Source organism: Pavona decussata, unplaced genomic scaffold (assembly GCF_977016875.1).
Source record: "Pavona decussata unplaced genomic scaffold, jaPavDecu1.1 SCAFFOLD_83, whole genome shotgun sequence".
Taxonomy (NCBI): domain Eukaryota; kingdom Metazoa; phylum Cnidaria; class Anthozoa; order Scleractinia; family Agariciidae; genus Pavona; species Pavona decussata.
Window position 1 is genome coordinate 1,899,639 of NW_028145501.1, and position 20,362 is coordinate 1,920,000.

The 20,362-nt window shown below is 38.8% G+C and overlaps 2 protein-coding genes across 3 annotated transcripts in view; one reads left to right on the forward strand and one right to left on the reverse strand.

The window, feature by feature from the left end:
* Positions 1 to 20,362, forward strand: part of LOC146475794 (uncharacterized) — a 48,860-nt gene that overhangs the window by 18,360 nt on the left and 10,138 nt on the right. The window lies entirely within an intron of this gene.
* Positions 284 to 19,786, reverse strand: LOC146475795 (uncharacterized). 2 transcript variants are annotated; one of them, XM_085115509.1, is made up of 11 exons: positions 19,518 to 19,786; positions 16,143 to 16,808; positions 14,842 to 14,913; positions 10,703 to 11,227; positions 9,593 to 9,727; positions 9,153 to 9,185; positions 8,893 to 8,946; positions 7,268 to 7,515; positions 5,419 to 5,680; positions 5,072 to 5,148; positions 284 to 3,235 (listed from the first exon to the last, which is right to left on the reverse strand). In XM_085115509.1, exons 1-11 carry the CDS (start codon positions 19,552 to 19,554, stop codon positions 3,200 to 3,202), a joined length of 2,145 nt encoding a protein of 714 aa, XP_084971635.1. In that variant the 5' UTR covers positions 19,555 to 19,786; the 3' UTR covers positions 284 to 3,199. The 2 variants fall into 2 exon arrangements, with proteins under 2 accessions (XP_084971635.1, XP_084971636.1); XM_085115510.1 differs by having other exon boundaries at positions 284 to 5,148.

The window sequence follows — 20,362 nt, forward strand, 5'->3', positions numbered from 1 at the left end:
AAAAAAGTCAAATGCCCGGGGGTTTGCCCGGGGGGGGGGGGGATGATCGCTTTTGGAATTGACCCAGACATTGGGATCACGATCGATTTTCTTGGCGCACGATAACGCCGGTAGTAAATTTGATAAGCGTCCAATTTCGATAGACTTTACAGGTTATACAAACAAACTTATTGTTTAGAGCTTTTCTTACTTTGAATCTGGTAGTACGTCTTTTTGTCTCAAATACAAATACTACCACAAACAGACTCAGCAGATGGGGTAAACGGATGCTTATTCAAATGTGATACTACTGAAGAGACAACACCCTAAACCCGGGTGAGGTGGGTGGGTTGCTCTTGCTTTCACAAAGGATAACACAGGAATGAATGATCTTTGACACGCACGACATCTAAAGGTCTTATCTGAAGACACGCATTACAGAGATATCCATTACGGAAACTAAAAAGTAATGTAGTAATTAACCCTTTTAACATATCTATTAAAAGCAAACCAGACACCAGTTACACAAGAGTTATATCTTGATGAGAAAACAATGCTTCACGTTTATGTTATTGTTAGCCGCATCTACGGCAGTTACACAAGGAGTTATATCTTGATGAGAAAACAATGCCTCATGTTTATATTATTGTTAGCGGCATCTACATCAGATTATTGTTGTACCTCATGAACAGCAAATCAGACGCCACTTACACAAGGACTTTTATCTCTTGATGAGAAAACAATGCCTCATGTTTATGTCATTGTTAGCTGCATCTGAGCGTTCTGAGAAAAATCCATTGAAAATAAAATTTCGAAAAGATAGTGTCGAGTCATACAAAGCTATTGTTTGGGCTGAGCCCCGACCAATTTCTATCTTGCAGTATGTCAGTCATTTGTCGAATAACCACTTATTTTTACTTTTTACCTCACATGCTCCTTTAGGGGTATAGAATGGTAAAATCCGAGACCCGCCGAGACCTTCATTTACAATCCGAGACCGAGACTTAACTACTTTTTCTAAATCCGAGCCCGAGACGTCGCGATGCAAAACGTGTTTTTTACTAACACTGCCGAAAAGCATAGTACGGCAATTTACGAGCAGAATTTATCCAAGCTTACATGTTTCACAGAAGCTGCAGAAGCGATCGCGATGTTGAGCCGTTTTTCAAGATTATTGTTTGTTGTTAGTTTAGGACGGTTAATTCAGACTTAATTTTCGCTTGGTTTTCGAGACTCCGAGATTGAAATTTTAAAATGCGAGTTTCCGAGACCCGTTTTATTTTTTACGAGCTCGAGATTCCGAGACTCCTGTTTGAGACGCCGAGATTTCGAGACCCGCCGAAAATTTGCCGAGACCCATTATTTTTCAAGGACCATTCTATACCCCTTCCTTTGCGGTCTGGGTGTGTACACTTGAGCCGCGACAACCTTAGATGAAATAGCTGTATACAGCTAATTCAGAAAAAGATTGTCGCTCTATGAGTACCCAAGCGTACGCGTACGACAACCTTTTCTAAAATAGCTGTCCATACTAAACAGCACCGTATTCACATAACAATGGAAACAAGAATGCAGTAGCTACACGCACGCATCGCGGGCCTATTTTTTTGTTTTGTTTTGTTTTTCACCCTCTACGAGACGATTTTCTTTTGATCTGCTATTAATTTGCCTCCATCAACAATGATGATTCTTGCAAATATTGCGATAGTAGGACAATGTTTTGTTGCAAGTTATCACGATGCATGTTTTGGTTTAAAACGTTGGAAAACTACGCCAAACCAGAATTATATTCTAGCTAATTTGACTATACAGTCGAACCTGTATATAGCGGCCACCCCCGGGACTTGAGGAACTGGCCACTTAATACAGGTGGCCGCTTAATACAGGATCACTAAAAATACTCACTGGGCGTGGTCTAATGTCAATTTTAATGGCGTATCATACAAAACACTTCATGCAAGGAAACAATAGGACGATCAACACTCTTTCAAGCAATCAATACTTTAACGTTCAGTGCCAACTTGTAACTTAATGGTATAACATACGTAACATTGTGTAAAAGTACTATGCAATAAATATAAATTGTCCTCTATTCTTCTTCGGTATACAGTGCTCTATTTCTATGACTTACAGTTCACAACATAATATCTCATTCCGTCATTTCATAGTTGTTACGCTCAATGTTCAATGTCACATGGCTGAAGAACAAGCTAATTAAAGATGAATTTCTTGCTAGAGAGTGAAGCATATTCAAAACAAACTTTTTTTAGCGTTCGTGATATGGTACTGTACTTCAGCACAGTGCGGACATCTGAAAAGCGTTAACGATATTAAACGGCCGAGTATCAGCTTACAGTAGCTTTGTACATGTTATTTCTTTATAGTGATGCTGGATCGCATTTTAAACACAATAAAAAACCGCATAAAATAACATATGGCTTAGGATCCATTTAAGGGTGGCCGCTTAATACAGGTAAAAATAACAAAGAAAGACAAATACAGAACTGCTACAGGGTGGCCGCGGCCGCTTAATAGAGGTGGCCGCCTAATGCAGGTAACAAATACAGTGTTTGTATGAGCGAACAATCGGGACTTTGAAAACTGGCCGCTTAATAGAGGGTGGCCGCTTAATACAGGGCCGTTATATACAGGTTCGACTGTATAAGAAAACTTGAAACTTACGACGCATTTGATAACTATCGCACTGAAAACCTATTTTTAAATCTTGCTCCATCAAATTTTCACCGTTATGCGCTTATAAAGTGCTCAAATTGCCAAAGCCCGCCTGTAAACCAATTTCCCACCACAAAAACTATGGGGAGACTGGTACGAGTGAGGGCATACGGTATATCGTTTGAGTAGACGGATGGAAATTGCGCAGATGAATAAGTGTATTTTTCAGCAGTCATTTTATCAACAGTCAGTTGTTTACCAGATACTATTTTAGGTGAAAACGTTACCCCGAGCAAATGCCGAAAAATGCCCTTACCCGTCCGCTCGATGTGCATCCATCTACCCACACGATCCCACAATCCCTTTCCCGTACTAGTCTTCTCACAGTTTCTGTAGTGGGGAATACCGCTCGCACTCGTAGGTTACGTTTGTTTCGTGACACAATCAAGGCCTGATCCTGCACGATCATCTCTCGTCGCTCTCTCTCTCTTGGGAGATTGGGCTGCCTGCGCCAACCGTTCTTCATGTCAAATATCGGCATTAAGTTTCACAGTGAGTTAAAAACCATGCTGTGCATTTGGTGTTTAAAGGGACACAGTCACCTGGTGCACATGCGCATTAGATACTTAGCTGATTTGCACATCACACTTTATCACAAGTCTCGCGCTGAGAAGCGCATCCTTTGAAAAATCTAGACAAACCTTGTGGGTCGAGTTAGCCTCCCACGCAGACGTTCTTAGGGGTTCGTCACGCGTTCCTGCCCCACGAACAGGGGCAGGAACGCGTGGCGAACCCCTAAGAACGTCTGCGTGGGAGGCTAGGGTCGAGTCGAAGTGTTTGCCAGTCTTAGCTGTTTCTACGTTTCACAGTGTTTGCATAAGTAGCAAATTGAGTTCAAATATTAGCGAATCGCCTGAACTGCAGTGTAGCGAAACGACTTTGTAGCGAAACTACCGGTAAGCTTTATTTCTGCTTTCAATCATATATTTTGTGTTTATTATAATTTCGTTTCTACAACTTCTCCGTTATCTAAATTTAGGAACCAAACCCATGTCATTACAAGAACGCTTGCTCGACCCATAGAAAACAAGGTTCTAATAGAGGTTTTCCTTGTCGAGGAGATAATCGACTGTGTACTGAAGCTTGTCTTCGACTGAGCTCCAAACCAAGCAGCTATGACGCGAAGTTCGAATCGTTAACGAAGATTCCCTCCGGACGGAGCTTTTGCCAGGTTGAGAAAATGCGATTTTCCAAATATATATAATGGAGATTTGTTCTCCAGTGTTTTTCTTTTCATGTTCCGTTGGAGACGCGATCCATACTGTTTTTAACCAAATATGATAAAATAATACCACAGGATGAGCAAAAGCAAACTCAGAAACAGGTTTCCAGTAAAAGATTGAAAATCCAATAAAACACTGGGAAGATTGAAGCGGATTTCTAGATGTATTCGACGCGTACTTTTGATTTGGGGTTACGGTGGACGTTTTTCAAAATTGTGACCTCTCACGCGAAAACGTACACTAACGGCTTGCCGTTTTCGAACGGATAACCGTTCGCAAGCCGTTTCTCATCCGTTCAGAAAGAATTTGCATCCGTTCGAACGGCTTGGGCGATCCGTTCAAAACGGAAGTCAAGCCGTTCGAACGGCTGTGTCATCCGTTCACAAAAATTGCCCAACCGTTCGAACGGCTAGTGTACCCGTTCAGAAAAATTTGCATCCGTTCGAGCGGTTTGGTCATCCGTTCACAGAAATCGTCCATCCGTTCGAACGGTTTGCGCCATCCGTTCAGAAAAATTGTCTATCCGTTCAAACGGCTGTGGCACCCGTTCAGAAAAATTTGAATCCGTTCGAACGACTTGGTCATCCGTTCAGAAAAATTATCCACCCGTTCAAAACTTCAGTTAGTTGCACCGTCATTCAAACGCCTTGGCTGTTTAAATGGCCTTATGCAATGCCTTGTGGCCGGTCGTTTGCGAAACGAAGACACAAAATGGTAGTTTGCGAAATCTTGCCCTAGCCGTGCTTCGTTGCTTTCTTGCCGTAACTAGCATTGATCTCGAACCAAGCGCGAAATTCAGAACCCACTGAAAAACGTCTCACAGAGCGACGCGACAATACTGTCTTGTGTAAACAACTGATTCACTCGCTTGCCGCAATTGTTGAGTCGAAAACGTGTTCCTCTGATCCCAGGTAAACTACTAAGAAACAATTGATGGAAGTGGCGATTCAACTCGTTTAATGACCCGTTGCCAAAATCACGGGGAACAGTCTACCAAACGAAGCGAAAAGGGTTTTACCAGTAACGCTTTCTGATCTTTCGGTTACCAATGCGAATGAAATTTGAGTCACTAGTTTTGTCAATTATTGACAAAACTAGTGTCCGGGTCAGCGCGGTCACAAAGGTGACTGTGTCCCTTTAAAGTCAGGCTCAACCGCATTGTCATCGATGTCATCATTTTCATCAGCTTCCGATGACTGCTCAGATGAGGAATCTGGGGAATGAAAACAATAACAAGAAATGGAACGAATGTGATGGAATATTTTTGAGGGGGTATTTCACCTAAATTTGAATGAAATTTGAAGAGGTTTTAAAAGGGGATAGAAGAAAGAAAATGATTTTTGGAACACCAACAGACAGTTGATACCCACGCAAGAGCACCCCAGGTTGTTAGTGGACGCAACTTAGAAATGGCCCATTAAACTTGTGTTCTATTTTAGACAATAACAAGACAGGTTAATTTCAAGTTTCACCAAAGCCTCACCTGGCGCAGGTTGCAGACTAACATAGTGTAGTTCACGAACATGCCCCAGGATAAGGAAGTTGCCGCCTCTGCTCCCTCCTCGTGGGTTGATGGTTACGTCATATTTACGTGATTCACTATTGATCACGTAAATGGTGGTTTCATACAGGTCTGATGCAGCTTGGAGGAACAAATGATCACCCCACGTGCCATCTTTTTCCATGTCAGTCAGGTAATCCTTCCATGACGGATATTGATCACGGACGAACTGATAGAGCTCTGGCTATAATACAAGTAAATAACACTTTTAACATCACTTTTCAGTAGGGGTTGGATAAGGTACAATATTCACTTATTTTACTGTTGCATTAACAAATTAGAAATCAATTATTAATCCACTACCAAAATGATGGGACCTGGTACATTTTCCCATAATTCTTAGCATACAAACACAAACGCACAGAAAATTAAAAGAATTTCAAACGGACATTGTACCATACACAATGTTGTTAGTACAGATGAATTTCATAAAAATACAGATATATATTTCTTCCATGGGCTGTGCAGGATTGCAAGGTATTGTGGTAAAATAAGCAGAATTATGAATTTCATCATTCATCGGAAAATTCCGATTGGTCCATAAACAATAGCTGCTGTCAGACAAGTTTGACGTGTAATTAACTTCTTCACATGTTTGATGTCAACACTTCATATCACTAGGAAAATGGCTTCGCTGAGAGACAGTAACAGCGATGTGTTCGTAAATTTAAGCGATCAACTAGGCGGCTTAGTTCTAAAAGAGGAACAGAAGCTAGCAGTAGAAGCGCTTTCTCGGAAAATATGTAATGGCCGTTCTTCCCACTGGTTTTGGGAAATCCACTATTTATCAAAGCTTCCACTTTGCCAACACGGCCTCGATTGTGGTTGTTGTCCCGTTTCGCAGTATTTTCCAAGACCAGTTGCAGTCAAAAGACTTTGGTTTAAAAGCAGTTGCCTTCAAGAAGATCCCACAATTATTAAAAGACATTTGTGCCAACGAGCACGATGTAATTTTCGCATTCGCGCGGAACAAGCTTTGTCGGCAGAATTCACCGCAGGATGCTTTAAAATGATATAACAACAGCTTTCCAGTTGTTTTGAGCCACGCTCTTAATTACACTTCGGGCGTTTGTGTCGTCGATTTCTTTTACTCTGGGCCCTGAAGAAAAATTCGAATTTTGGCCTTTTCAAAGAAGCTCGGCGATTATTCCCCTTCGCTCCTAGTGTTCTGGCCTGGTGTTCTGGTAACAATGCGGAGTTGTTATCTATTAGCTGTCATTTTTAATTGGATTTTTAATGGGTTTAACGAATAGTGGGCCGAGTTACCCTGAACGCGTCTGTTACAGCTAAGAGCGCAGTCCCTTTCTTTTTCTTACCCCTTTTTCCGCCTCTCCCCAAGCCCCCTTCCGCTCGTTCGCTCTAGTTTTTTTTCGCGCTCGGCTATTTCGCGCGACCTCTCGACTATCCAGAAAGGGACTGCTTGCAGTCTATCCCGTAAGTGGACACTATTGGGATCAGAAAAAGGGTACGCCTAAGAGAGGTGAATGCTTATGGGAGGTTAAAAATGTATTGTTCGTATGTCGCTGAGAACATGACCAAGTGTCTGCTTACGAGAGTTGTCCACCTACGAGAGGTATCCGTTAAAGGAAGTTCAACTGTAGTCTCTTTTAGAGTTGGTCATATTCATGCTGGCATCCATTCAATACTTCCAAAAAGAATAGGAACGACTCTCCTGAGAAAATCACATGGTTTCAAATGGGCAATTAGCAAATAGAGCGAATAAGAGCTACAGTGGCAGAGCATGGGCCAAACTAAATACATTGCTACTCACCCAGTTTGGGTTCTCCCTGAGGTGCTGCACTATCGATTGTCTCAAATCTCCGGGAGAAATGGTAAGGTTTTTCACAAGTTTCAGTTGGTCGGACAGTGAATACGGCAAGCAATTTCCTGATGTGTCCTGGTCAACAACTATGAGCCCCTTCTTTGATGCCCTCTCGCCCAATCTTTCCATTAGTTCGTCCAGGGTGGTGCTCTTTTCTTCACATTTTATTCTTTTCTGATTGTGGAACCCTTGCTTCCCTGCATCATTGATAATAATGACATTTCTAGACATTATTTCCTTAAAAAAACAACATTTGGAAGAAACACTTTATCTCTCCTTCCCGCCATATGGCACAAGACGCAATTGTGAGCTCTGCAGTATTTGATCAATTTGTGTGAAATTTGCACAACCAAAAGATCTTGGAAAGATCTTAATTAAAGGCACAAAATTATGCCCCCCACCCCCCTCCTATACCAGACTTAGTTTACCACCCCTCAAACTTTTGGTATGAACATGGAAATTTAATATTTTGGTGACTGCACGAATCCAATAATTAAAAATTTGCTCAAAATACTACAAGAAAATGGGTATTTCATTGGCTTGCACAAACAAAGCACCTGCATGCTCTTTTAGGTCAGTGAAAAACATTGAATGTAAATCCTGCTTTAATCCTTCAACCCCTAACAGTGATCAGAATCAAATTTCTCCTTGTAAAATTTATGCTTATTCAACCCCTGAGGTCATGAGAATTAAGGATATGATCACCTTAGGTAAATGTTCTTGGTATGTTAATAACTTCTTCACAGTACTTTTACAAGTACATGTAAGTATGTGGACAAGATAGACGGCTGTGTTCTTTAATATATTTAGGGGTTAAAGGCCAGGGTAGATAGAGTTATCAATACAAACAACTATGCTAAATCCTGTTTTTTCCATCTGCAAGCTGATTGTAAGAACATTTTTTGTTGCTAATCTTGATGCATGTTTTTGTTCAAAAGGTTAGAAAACCCCGCCAAACGATAAGAATCACGCATTAATTATTTTTGCTAGAATATATATCAAAAACTAACGTGTAATGGCCAGAGATGGCACTAGAGTGTTGCCCATGGGCAAAATTTAATAGGACAATCATAACCTCTGCTTTACTTCAGTTAAGTTATAAAGCAAATTTGGTTAATGAAAATGGACTATGGAAATTTACGATGCACTTGATAATTCATATAACAAAAATGTCCCACTAACAAAAATCATCATGAATGAGAGGACAAGGAGTGTACCTTCTGTTTGTAAGCACGATATACTGTAATCTTTTTCCATGTCTAATTTGGAAATGACTTTCAATAATTTGAAAGTTGAAGAGAAATGTGAAGGGGGTTTGGGTACAATCATACTACTTTCAGTAGTATTTAGATAAGGGCTCCCAGAAACAAAGATATTTCCTTAATTTTTTTTAACTTAACTATGAGGTCGTTTTCACAGTTTATGACTGATGTACAAATTAACTCCATAAAAATGGGGCTAATTCAACTAATTATAAAGCTATGAGACATCACTAGAATTACACAGCCATTAATTTTCAAAGGCATTCACTGCAACGCTGAGGGAGCACCATGTTTACTAAGCAAGTTTCTTACGTTTTTGCTCACATAAAACAGGATCAGAATCCTCTCTGTAATGTATCACCAAGCCTAAAAAGACAGTCAGCGAAAATTGTTAGGATCAGAACGACTTAAGCCAACACATAATTGATACAATCATCATCATGTACCCAGTGAGAAAATTAAAGCAAAAATTAGCCACAAAAACAACAACGAAAAATAAAAGTGTTGCTCTAGCTAGTAGTAGTTATGTTTCTTTGACAATAATATTAAATTGTGTTTGAGTATTGTCTTACCTAGTTTGTCATCTGACATGACTTTTTGCCATGCTGAAATGACAAGAAAATAATAGGTTATAAATACATGTAAAACTTATAAATTTACATTTATTTGAGGGCTATGCCTTGTAAATCGGTTGTTCATATCCAACTCTACGTTCCTGACAGTTATAATAAGAATCTTTTACAATGGCTAAAAGGCTGGGTGGAACATGTTTTAAGCCCTTTGGGCCAGTTTGGGCCCAGATTTCTGAGACAAAAGTGGGGAGGGCCTTTAATGGACCTGCCACTAATTTAATTCTGTAACAATAATTATTGAAAACAAAATAAGGCTTTTTTGGAGCTATCTCAATTTTGAGGCAAAAAAGCAACTTATGACTCTCTAAATGCCCAAAAGCGTTCAAAATTATATATACATGTATATTTTTGAAGAAAGAAACAGCAAAATTTCTCCTTACCACTGTGTAAATATTCAACACACTGCAGTTGGTTAAATGAGTCATTTTGAGCCTCAGGCTGACCAGTACTAAGGTCACAAGAGCCAACACTGTTAGCATCGACACCTGCACTGTTATTACTTTCAGCACACTCTGCTACAGGAATAAATTAGAACAATGTAAATATTTTGTAAGATCATTCTTTGTATTGAGTAGATGGGTCAAGTCAGGATGTATCATTCCACTGCAGATTCCAAAGAAGTGCTTAGTGCTGCTGGTTGATGATGATGATCATAATAATAATAATAATGATAATAACAGGCACCGCGGAGAGGGTGGGGCTGGGGGGGGGACTTTAGCCCCCCCACTTTTTTGGCTGATTAAATTATTATTTCAATTTTTTAGCAAAGTCTTACACAAAAAAGTTCATCGCGTTATTTTATGTCAAACGTGTGGACCTCAGAGGAAACATTGCTTTTTCCTCATTGCTTCATTTCAATCCAATATAGTTTTTTGGTGGTTTTCTTGGTGTCTGAGTAGACAAAGAGTCAGACTTTAAAATTTCCGGGTGACTTTCTTCCTTTCTGTCTGTTGAGTTTAGCTTAGAAGTTAGCCAATACATCTATTTCATGATATTTTGTTAAAATATGAGGTTGTACTACGTTTTTTTCTTTGTTTTTCATTGAAAACAATTAAAAATTAACTTAATGTTAGCCTTTTTTGGATGCATTTCTAGCCATTTCAGAAGAATAATATTTCAAATTTTCCTGGGGGAGCATGCCCCTGGACCCCCCTAGTTGGCTCACGCTTGCGCGTTCGCGTTAGTCCCCCTACTTGAAAATCCGCTCCGCGGGCCCTGAATAATAATAATAATAATAATAAATAATAATACAGTGTAATATTCATTATTTACATTTTGCAGTTTCTATAAGATAATCAAATGCACATTAAAAAGCAATGTCTAAATAATCAATTCATACACCAAAAAAAAGTTGTAGAGTTGTAAATGTCAACTGCTAAAATCAGATTATTCACCAATACCTATCAAATTGTCTTGTGATAAAAACAACAATAAGACATACAGTGTTCATCTATTAAAAAATATGCAGCAATTGTATAGAGAAAACTGACCCAGCAAACTTGCCACTCCTCCAAGTACTTCTTGTTTCTCTCCACTGCATCCTTTCAAACCATCCATTTCTTCCTGTGACAACCCTAAATTCTTTAGGATGGTGCTTATTTCCTGGCACTTGGTAATGTAAGTTTGCTTATCAACACTGACACACGTTTTGAGCTCATCATAAAGGGACTTTAACTGAATAATATTTGCCATCTCAGAGACATCTGTCGCAGAAGGGACAGAGGGCAGACTGAAAACGTTCACCATGAGAATACATAACAGGGCAAAGTCAAAAGTGTCTGAGTTTGGTTCAGCTCCATGTGCCAGGGAAATTTTTTCCCACTGACTTTCATCAATCACATTTTTACGCCTAAGCTCACAGAGAATCATGTACTTGGCCCTGAGATCAACTACCAATTTTTCAGGAGGATGATGATGCTTGAACGTTCTTCTTAGAGCTACTTCTCCACCCTTCGCCAGCAGCCTGTTCAGCCTGGTTGCATTCCTCCTTCCCAGGGACTGAGTGGCAACTGCACCTGTCACATCAATAAAATGAGTTTACATCTATCCTGTTAAGATCTTCAATTTTCAGTTTTCCTAGTATAGCAGGGCTTGCAGTAAGTTCCCGGCTGGTGTCGGTCAAACCTATACTTTTTACTCGGATACAATCAGCTTTTGGCCGGACAAATACCCATTATGTCATTTCTTTATAAAAATGCCCTCGCTCCCTGCCCTGCATCTCAAACAAGTGTATTTAGTAAGCTTTTAGGCCCTGTCCACAAGTATCCAGCTATTTTTGAAAATCGGAGATTGCCGGTCACCTCCATTTTAGCCTTCAGTCCACACGTAAACATATTTTCAGGTCCCAATTTTTAAGGTTTTTGAAATGGTCCCCAGAGTAAAAACGCCGGCTTATTGTTTTCATGTGGATCATGGATGAAAACAGAGGTTTACAAATATAATGACGTCATAAAATCTATCTCGTTCTGAGTCCTCCTGAGAGAAAAATCAGTCAAGATGATTAACAGTCAACTTGTGTCGTTGGTACTTGGGCTTCTTTCAAGGCTAATGGCATGCATACAGTTGTATTTTATATGTTAAATCTTCGAGCTGACGTGAGGAAGTGATTGAACATACAGTAAGAAGGTTGCTTTCCACACCAGTGTTAAGAAAAGGGATTAAACAGAAGGCCAGCTACACCACGGAGATTCTGGGTCAGGTCAGGACGAACAAGTGCATGGTGGGGGTAATTTTGTGAACCAAATTGTTGTACAAGAAAAAGGGAAGGAGAATTTTAGAGTGAGTTGAGATTCTCTCTACTTGTTAGCCCAGAAACTGAGACCATGCACAAGATGAAGGGACACTATCATATTTCCATAGTTTTTGTGTTTTCATGTAGAAATCGAATTAGTGATTCCCATACACTACGTGTGGAGGAGTATTTGTTTGAAGACAGAAAAAAATCTTTGTTTTTTAAAAATATCCGGATATGTGTGGATGGAGCCTTATTCTACATGCAACCTCACATTCAATGCATGGAGGGGCATGCCAGCAATGCACGGTACAACAGCATTGTGCATTTCTTGCAGTAGCCGTTCAGGTTGAAATATCGGCAGCGAAACTGTCCTTTATAATCTGTGCTCATTTCAACAAATGTCAGGGAAGAGAATCAACATAATGTCCCACGGCAATAGTTTACTCAGAAACAGAATACACAAGCGAGAAAGCAAGCCCACGGATAAATTTTGAAGTACAATGTAACCCAACTAAAGTTGATCAGATGCGACAGTACTTTTTTTCGTTCACAGAATGTATCCCAGTTATTATGTACCAAGTTATTATGCTCCATGTTCATGCTCAAAGATATCCGTTAAACATTGTAAGACTGATAGTTTTTCCTCCAGCGATCTCACCGAGTCAACCATTGAACAGTTTAAGCTGTCCTTTTTTAGACTTTGGTTTACCGTTTAACAGTTTAAGCTACCCATTTTTGGACTTTGGTCAACCGTTTACATTTTTTGCTATCCGTTTAAACAGTTATGTAAACCGTTTATAAATGCTTGAGTTAACCGTTTAGTGTCTGTTTACAACTGTTTTTGTTGTCCGTTTTCCCAAAGAAGGTCACAAATGATACTGTGAGTCAATTCTTCTTCCCTTCAGAACACTTGAAAGTCAGCCATCCAAATTTTGCCATACTTTGTTTGATTACCCCCTTTTGGAATTTCATATACTACATGTACTCGAGGAGAAAATTACCTTGCAAATTAAATTACCAAGAAATATCACCATAGATGACTTTTTGGCCATGTGGAATTACTGGAATTATCAACGTTGTGCAAATAAAAATTAATGCAGCACTTCGTTTTTGGTTTTAAGTGAAACAATATGTAAACTGATTTAATCCTGTTTTACATGCACATATTAAGGGAAAAAAAACCACGCAGGCTGTAATTCACATCGTTATACATGCTACTCCGGACGACCTGCTAATTTGTGGTAACAACTTTATGGATGACAAAGTGGAAATTTACATCTACTAGAAATCTTACAAGTTCTTGGTCTGGTCATATCTTTCTTTTTTGTTTTTTTTCCCTTCACAAACAGTGACCAATAATTCTCAAACTTGTTCAACTGAACAAAAAAGTTCTGAATTAATTTATTTTTCTTTTAAAGTGTAAACAACCAGACAAAATGTCCAGTCACCCAAAGATTTGACTGGACAAAACCCATTTTTGACCAGACAGTGTCTGTTGACTGGCCGCTTTTCTTAAAGTGCCTATGAAGCGAAAATTGTGTTTGGGTAGTTATAAAATTTACCCTTTCAAACACGGGATTTCAAAGTTTGAGATTGCTGGGGTAAAAATTGCCGATTTTGTGAGCGCTCAAAGGTGGGCTATTTTGGCTTTAAAAATGGTATTCAAATCGCGCGGCCAAAATGCCAGGTGACAATAACCGCTGACGTCATGTTGGTGCCAAGAATTGCAATTCATCATGGCGGAAGAGAGGACAGATAAGCGACAGCGAGGGGGATATTGTGTTGCTGGCCTCCGTAACAAAGAGAGTTGCCAGAATCGATCGTTCACAGAATCGCTAGACATGCTTTTCTCTTTCTACAATCCTTTTCGGCGGCAAGAACAGAATAAAAGTAAACAAACTTTTGGCACCAACGTGACGTCACAACTTGGAATTCAGCATAAAACTCGACCCAGTCCTCTGACCATTTTTGAAAGCAAAATAGCCCAACTTTGAGCGTTTGTAAAATCTACAAGTTTTACCCCAGTACTCTAAAACTTCGGAATCGTATGTGTTTAAGTGCAAATTTTATAACTACTCAAAAACAATTTTCGCTTCATACATGTACGTACTTTAAGCCCGGCTGTATAGTCATTATGATAATGTTATGATTATAATAACGCCTTTTTTTCGAAAAAAGCACCTCTCTTTTAAAAGACATAATTTAATGAGTACCCGTTAATGACACTAAAAGAAAGTTCTGGAAGGAAGGACAAAAATTCTAAAACATTTTCATTATTTACAAAACCATGCATGAATGGCTAAAATTGACAAGCTTGCCACCTAGCCATTCAAATGCAAAAATCTGAATTTTGCATGCTCATCTTATTCCACTGAAAAAAAAATCTTACACTTGTTAAACAAGATTTTTGTCCAAGCAAAACAAGTTCGCAGGTCTTTTGTTTTTCAAAGTGTAAACAGTTAAATAACCCATATAAAATTTTTTACCGACCAGGCTTGTTTGAAATGGCTAGATATTGACCTTGTTCTTTACTGTTTGTGTTTTTATAGATAGAGACAAATTTGAGGTGCACAAAAATATAAAAAAGGAAAACATCAACAAAAAAAGAACAAGGCTAATATCCAGCCATATAGTGCTCTTGCAAAAATCATTCCAGACCTTTCCTTAATTGTTGTTCTGTACAAGTTTGCTCAATAGGTACGTCCTTTTTTTATCATTATTTCACCAAGATAAAGATAAAAGCTACATCATTTTGCTTCTTATTTCTCTGTATAAAGTTTTTGGGCAAGTTCCAAGCACACCCTTCATTCACATCACCATCACTTCTCAGTCTCTAGTATGTGGACAATTCTCTTCATAAAGAAAAAGATTGAGATCAATCTCGGTACACCATACCTTCAATTATATGGTCTAGACTTGCAGGTGGATCCACTGCCAAAAAGCTCTCCCTAGGAGGAACACCTCTACCTTTATTACAAACAAAAAAAATTTACAATCTCTTAACTGCAAACAGCCAACTTGAATGGTACTTATTACACTGTGATTAAGCAGATCCTGAATTGATCTGATACCTTCAGAGAACTATAAGGTAATTTCCACCTTACACAAGTTTTTACTAATTACCTCAAATTAGTATGGCAACTATAAAAAAGCATTATCAATGACAAATCTCATCTTGAAGATTTTAAACACCAACACCTTCCTGACCCCTTTCAAGTCACCAATGGTACAGGTAAAGGGGAAGTATCATGGGGTTTTTGGTATCTTTTGTTAAAATGATGAAATAAGACCTTCAGTCAGCTGCCAAATAATTCTAGAATGACGAGAGGAAAGAAATCAACTCAATTCTTGAAAGGAACAACTCGTGATCTGTTCTAGCGCATTTTGGAAACAAAAATGCGAGAACTTGAAAAACATTAGCCTAACATTTTTCAAGTTTCAATCCATTCCGGCCTACTCTGTCTCTGGCCAGAGGCACTAATCGACAGTTTTATTGCACTGGTGTGATAATTTATAACAAACTTGACAATTTTTTCGTTGTTTCTGCTGACAGACAAACTTTTTTGGGTTTTGAAATGACAGTAAATTTGCGTGATACTTCCCCTTTAAGGCATTGTTGAAAACTTGTAAATAACCACAGAATACCTTATTATAGGAAATTAACACTTCATGAAATTAATGCGAATTTTATAAATTCGCGTTAATTTAAGTCACGTTAATTTTTGTTGACGTTAATTTCCGTGTCATTAATCAAGTGGAGCGTTAATTTCCGCAACCTTAATTTCCATTATTTTTACCCCAAATTCTCGATACACACCTGAAAGGAAAACTCGTTGTTGTTTTATCAGGGTGGAGATCCACCGGTATCATGGACACCGTGAAGATTGCTCTTAGTGCTCAAATTCCACCCCTTAACCTCTACATTTAGGAACAGTTTCATGATTTTGTTACTTGCATTTCGTACTTTTAGGTTTACACTGAGTGGTAAAATAAATTTGTTCCTGTTGTCTCAACAAATTATGATTCTTGAGTAAGTCGCATTAATTTCCCACATTTTGAAATTTTAGCACCTCTTCCACGTCAATTTCTTTTATTGGGAAGTAGTTTTTCCTTCAATTTGCCTTAATTTAAGTCGCGCTAATTTCCAATACCTCAATTAACACGAGCGTTAATTTTCTATAATAAGGTACACTTACCATGCTGTGTATTCTGTGTGTACAACTCTTTTTTAAGAGGATTTTTTATTCGACGTTGGACATCAACACTCTTTACACTTTCAGAACCTCTATGTGTTCGAATGAAAGCAACCCACTTGTGTTTGTTCACGTTGAAGTGGGCTCTCAGCTGATTGCCTTTCCCTCCTCTTTTGTGAGTCCACTCTCTGCAGTAGTACACATAATCTTTACAGAATCCCCAGTCTCGTGCAACCTCAATTTCAACAACATATAAGTTGGAATGCTTTCCTTTGATCTTCACAGGGACGAAAAAAATTGAAACACACCGGTCACCTCCATCCGATAATGATTCCCCATCACTTTTGATGTGATGATCCAAGACATTCTGCAAAGACATTTTAATGTCATCCCTGAAATTCTCCACCGGAAGTCCAACAATTTCCCCATGTTCATAATGTGTAGTATTGTCTTTATTGTCTCCGACACCAAAGTATATGATGCCTTCTATGCCAGCGTTTAAAATGGCACAGATGTACCTCTTCCCTTCGTACATTATTTTCCATTTCAGTCCATTCTTGCTTTTCACAAGAGCTTTGTATTCTCTACCCCTGCCTTCCTCTCCAGCCAGAACATTGCCTTGTTCATACACATACAGCCATCCTTCCTCTCCACGAGGCCTTGGTGGAACTGAAAGTCAAAATTAATAACATTTTCCAGTTAAAATTTGTTCTTCAAAGTGTTGGTCCAGAATATTACTCCATACTTCCCCAAGAGGAGGGATTGGAAATTAGTCTGGATGCTAAATTTAAATTTCCACAGGAGGGGTGCGATGAGTCTTAAAAACAAAATCCCTTCCATATAGTGGTTGGTTTTTTTTGTATTTTTTTATATGAATTAATTTTGAAATCCCTTCCATAGTTAGGGTGGAGAGGGGGGTGGGGGGGGGGGGGGAGGAGAGGAGGAGTACGGATATTTTCTGGAACTATAAATTATCAACTTAACCCTAATATAACCTTAACGACAGAGTGTTTAGTTTTCCTATATTTAAATTATACCGTAGGCACAAACAAATGAAACTTATCACCACTTCTCATTATACCAAGCCAAAAATTAGAAGTGTTCTCCTATTTTGGGCATAGTATAGATGGAGTTATATCATGATTGTCATTTTGCTGGTGGATCATGCATTACCATCATGTTTTAAGCCATTAAAGTTGGAATTGCCAAAAAGCAGTTTTTGCATCCAAGTTTCCTTTTTCACAGTGTCCTAACTTAAATGATTGCATTATTTCATGATACATCATATGCACCTCTCTTGTAATATCACAGAAGCAAATTTTACAATTTTAAAGCTCACTGAAAGTTATTGGCTTCTAAAGGAGTAAGATGAAGATTGGACTTTGAAGCATTTGGGTTTCTTGGTGTTGAGGATCACCAAATGAGGTCACATTTCTCGGTTCAAGCTGTAATAGTCTTGTCCTAATATATAACCACTGTAGTCACTGTAGTCAAAAGTTTCTGACTTAATTGTTCGAGACCCTACCTAGGTGGCTTTACTGACAAGCCGACAACTGACAAATTCTATCAGTTTATCAGTACAGACAAACACACAGTTTTTGACTTAATTACCCCAGGCTCTAGGTGGCTTTACTGACAAACCAACTTTTGACAAATTCTGTTGCTTTGCTTCACCTTTCTGCTGAACTGTATTGTGCAGTTCCAGAAAATATCCATACCCCCCTCCCTCCATGAAAGGTCAATGGAAATTCCAAGCAGGGGGGGGGGGGGGGGGCCTTATAGGTGGAAATTTCCGAGGGGTTGGGGGGTGTTCCTATGAAGAATTTCTCCAGAGGGTAAGGAAATTCACGAAAAAATCGTAAGCAAGGCACAAAGTTGACTGACACAAATTTTCAATCACCACTACGGAAAAATAATTATAATCCAGCACAAAAGCAGCGCAAACAATGAATCATTCTGGAAAAAGTCATTTTGGTTGAAGTGCTGACTGGTTAATCCTTCTGATAAGCGAAAGAAATGTGTGACAGGTATTCTTTTTTGACAATCAATCTGCCTCATGCCGTGCTTCACAATCGTTTGAAGATCGAGTTTTGAAATAAACAAAAGCCCTCTTTACTCATATTGTAGCATCAAATGAGGAGATTAAAAGGTTTCTCAACTATTTTAATGAGCATAGCCTTTTCGTAGTTGCACGGGCTAGTTTGCGGTTGAAATCTATTTCCGACGTACACAACAAAGTGTACAACGGTCATGCAGCGCTGTCGTGTTTGATGATTTTATTTTCCACGGAAAATTATTTTACCAAGGCCACAAAACGTGTAATTTCTTCAATGCAATCTTTCACAAAAAATATTTCTGGAAGAAAGGGAAAAGATTCTGCAGAGATATTTGCATCCAGTGAATATTGGATCCGGCACTGAATGGAAAACTTTCCCAATGTATGCAAATTTTGCTTAAGATTAAATTCCATCGGACGTGAAACAGCGACATTTATTTGATAAAACCCTGACATAAAACGTTGAAAATACAAACCTGTTTTCTTTCTTGAATTCATTTCATTCACGAAATCAGTACAGAGATAACTATTAAGTGACTTATATTGTTTGAAGTTTTGGAAGGAGAACCTTTTGAAACTGTTCTCAAAGGCAGCTTTCAATTCTTGTTAATACAGCCAGTTTTTGACTGGGTTTTCAAAGTTCTTCAAATTCTGCTTGATAAATTAAAATCCAGCATCGTATATTCAATATAATTGTCTAACTTATATTCATAGCGGTATCTTTGCGGTAAATTGGCGAAGGTTTTTCTGCGAAGGTGACATTACGAAAATGGAATTTGCAAAGGCCGTCGTTTTTAAGTAGTTGCAACGTGACAGAGATAATTTCTTAAGCGCTTGAGAAAGTTAAAAACGTAAACTACTCAACAACAAAGAATTAAGCCATGTTTTGTATGACATAAAAAATCGACCATTTTAGAGTTTTTTTCGTGTGTTATATCTGGTGTTATATCAGCTCAGGAAATGTAAGATGAAATTTGACAAATTTACAGACGCTTGTATGACAGGGGATATACGTCATACCCCAGTCATACAAGCGTCTGTAAACTTTACATATTTCAACTTACATTTTCTCAGCTCATAATACACCTGATAAGCTGAAACTTTGCAGGGTTACTAAAGTAAAAGTGCTCTTTCGAGTGCTGGTATACGTTTTTAATTTTAACTTATTTGAATTTTCGGCTGCCATTTTGGAGAAGGTTCTATTATCAAGACTACAGTTGCTTGACACGACAAACCGACAATTCTATTATGTGCAGAGCATGCCTGCAAAATTCAGCCTTAGTTATCTTTCAAAAAAGAAAGTGTTTCACAAAAAAGCCTACCTTTTTCCTTGCAGTTCTTGGACATGTTTCGATTCATTTCTTTGCGATGCAACTTGTACCACTTCGTTCGACAGAAACGGCGAACTACACAGGAACCAAATTGGTAGGTGTAGCGAACAAGTTAACAAGAGAATGAAAAATTCACCGTCCTGTGTTCACGTTCTTGCCAAAACCTTGAATTTGATCATTTACAGAAACACGAAAGCAAATTTAAAACGCACGTGGAAATTTGGTGTTCGTGTTTTTGCTTTGGGGCGTCGTCGTTGTGAGCCCGCGAACGGAAATACTCAAAAAACCTGCGCAATCCAAGAGCATCCAGTAGATACTTCATATATGATAGCTTATATTGTACCCATATGAAAATTGGTCAGTACTTCATGTAAGCCTGCGTGCGTTTCTCAAAACTCCCGAGAACTTTTCGGGCCCGAAAACATTACGGGGCGCTTTTCGGTTTTTTTTTTTGGAAGGGGAGGGGGGAGGGGGGGGGGGGGACCCGAGAAGTGTTTCTCAGAGCCCCGAATTGTCTCCCGATATTTTCGGGAATCTTTTCGTGTTAGAGCTGGAAAGATTATTTTAGAACACGGTTTTTTTATAGTACAATTTTAATTTTTTCCAGCGGAAAACTGTAACTGTATTTGTAAAATAAATTTATGTGTAAATGCTGTTCCTAAAAACAGATTTCAGCGCAGATACTACAGAGCTAACTGGTTCACAACGTGAAGACTGTTTGGTTTCTATTTAAATCTTGACCTTTCAAATTCACCGTTGTTGCAGTTCGTCAATGTTTCCATATATCTGTCAAACGGTCAAGACTTCTACTCGTTTGAATGAACTGAAAACGTTGC

What these genes read in the sequence shown, in the direction of transcription:
- LOC146475795 (XM_085115509.1), bottom strand. Translation starts at nt 19,554, where the DNA reads ATGAATCGAAACATGTCCAAGAACTGCAAGGAAAAAG. An exon ending in TCTAGACCATATAATTGAAG is followed by an intron (nt 11,228 to 14,841) that starts GTATGGTGTACC and finishes TTGATGTGACAG; the next exon opens with GTGCAGTTGCCACTCAGTCC. An exon ending in CATGTCAGATGACAAACTAG is followed by an intron (nt 8,947 to 9,152) that starts GTAAGACAATAC and finishes CTGTCTTTTTAG; the next exon opens with GCTTGGTGATACATTACAGA.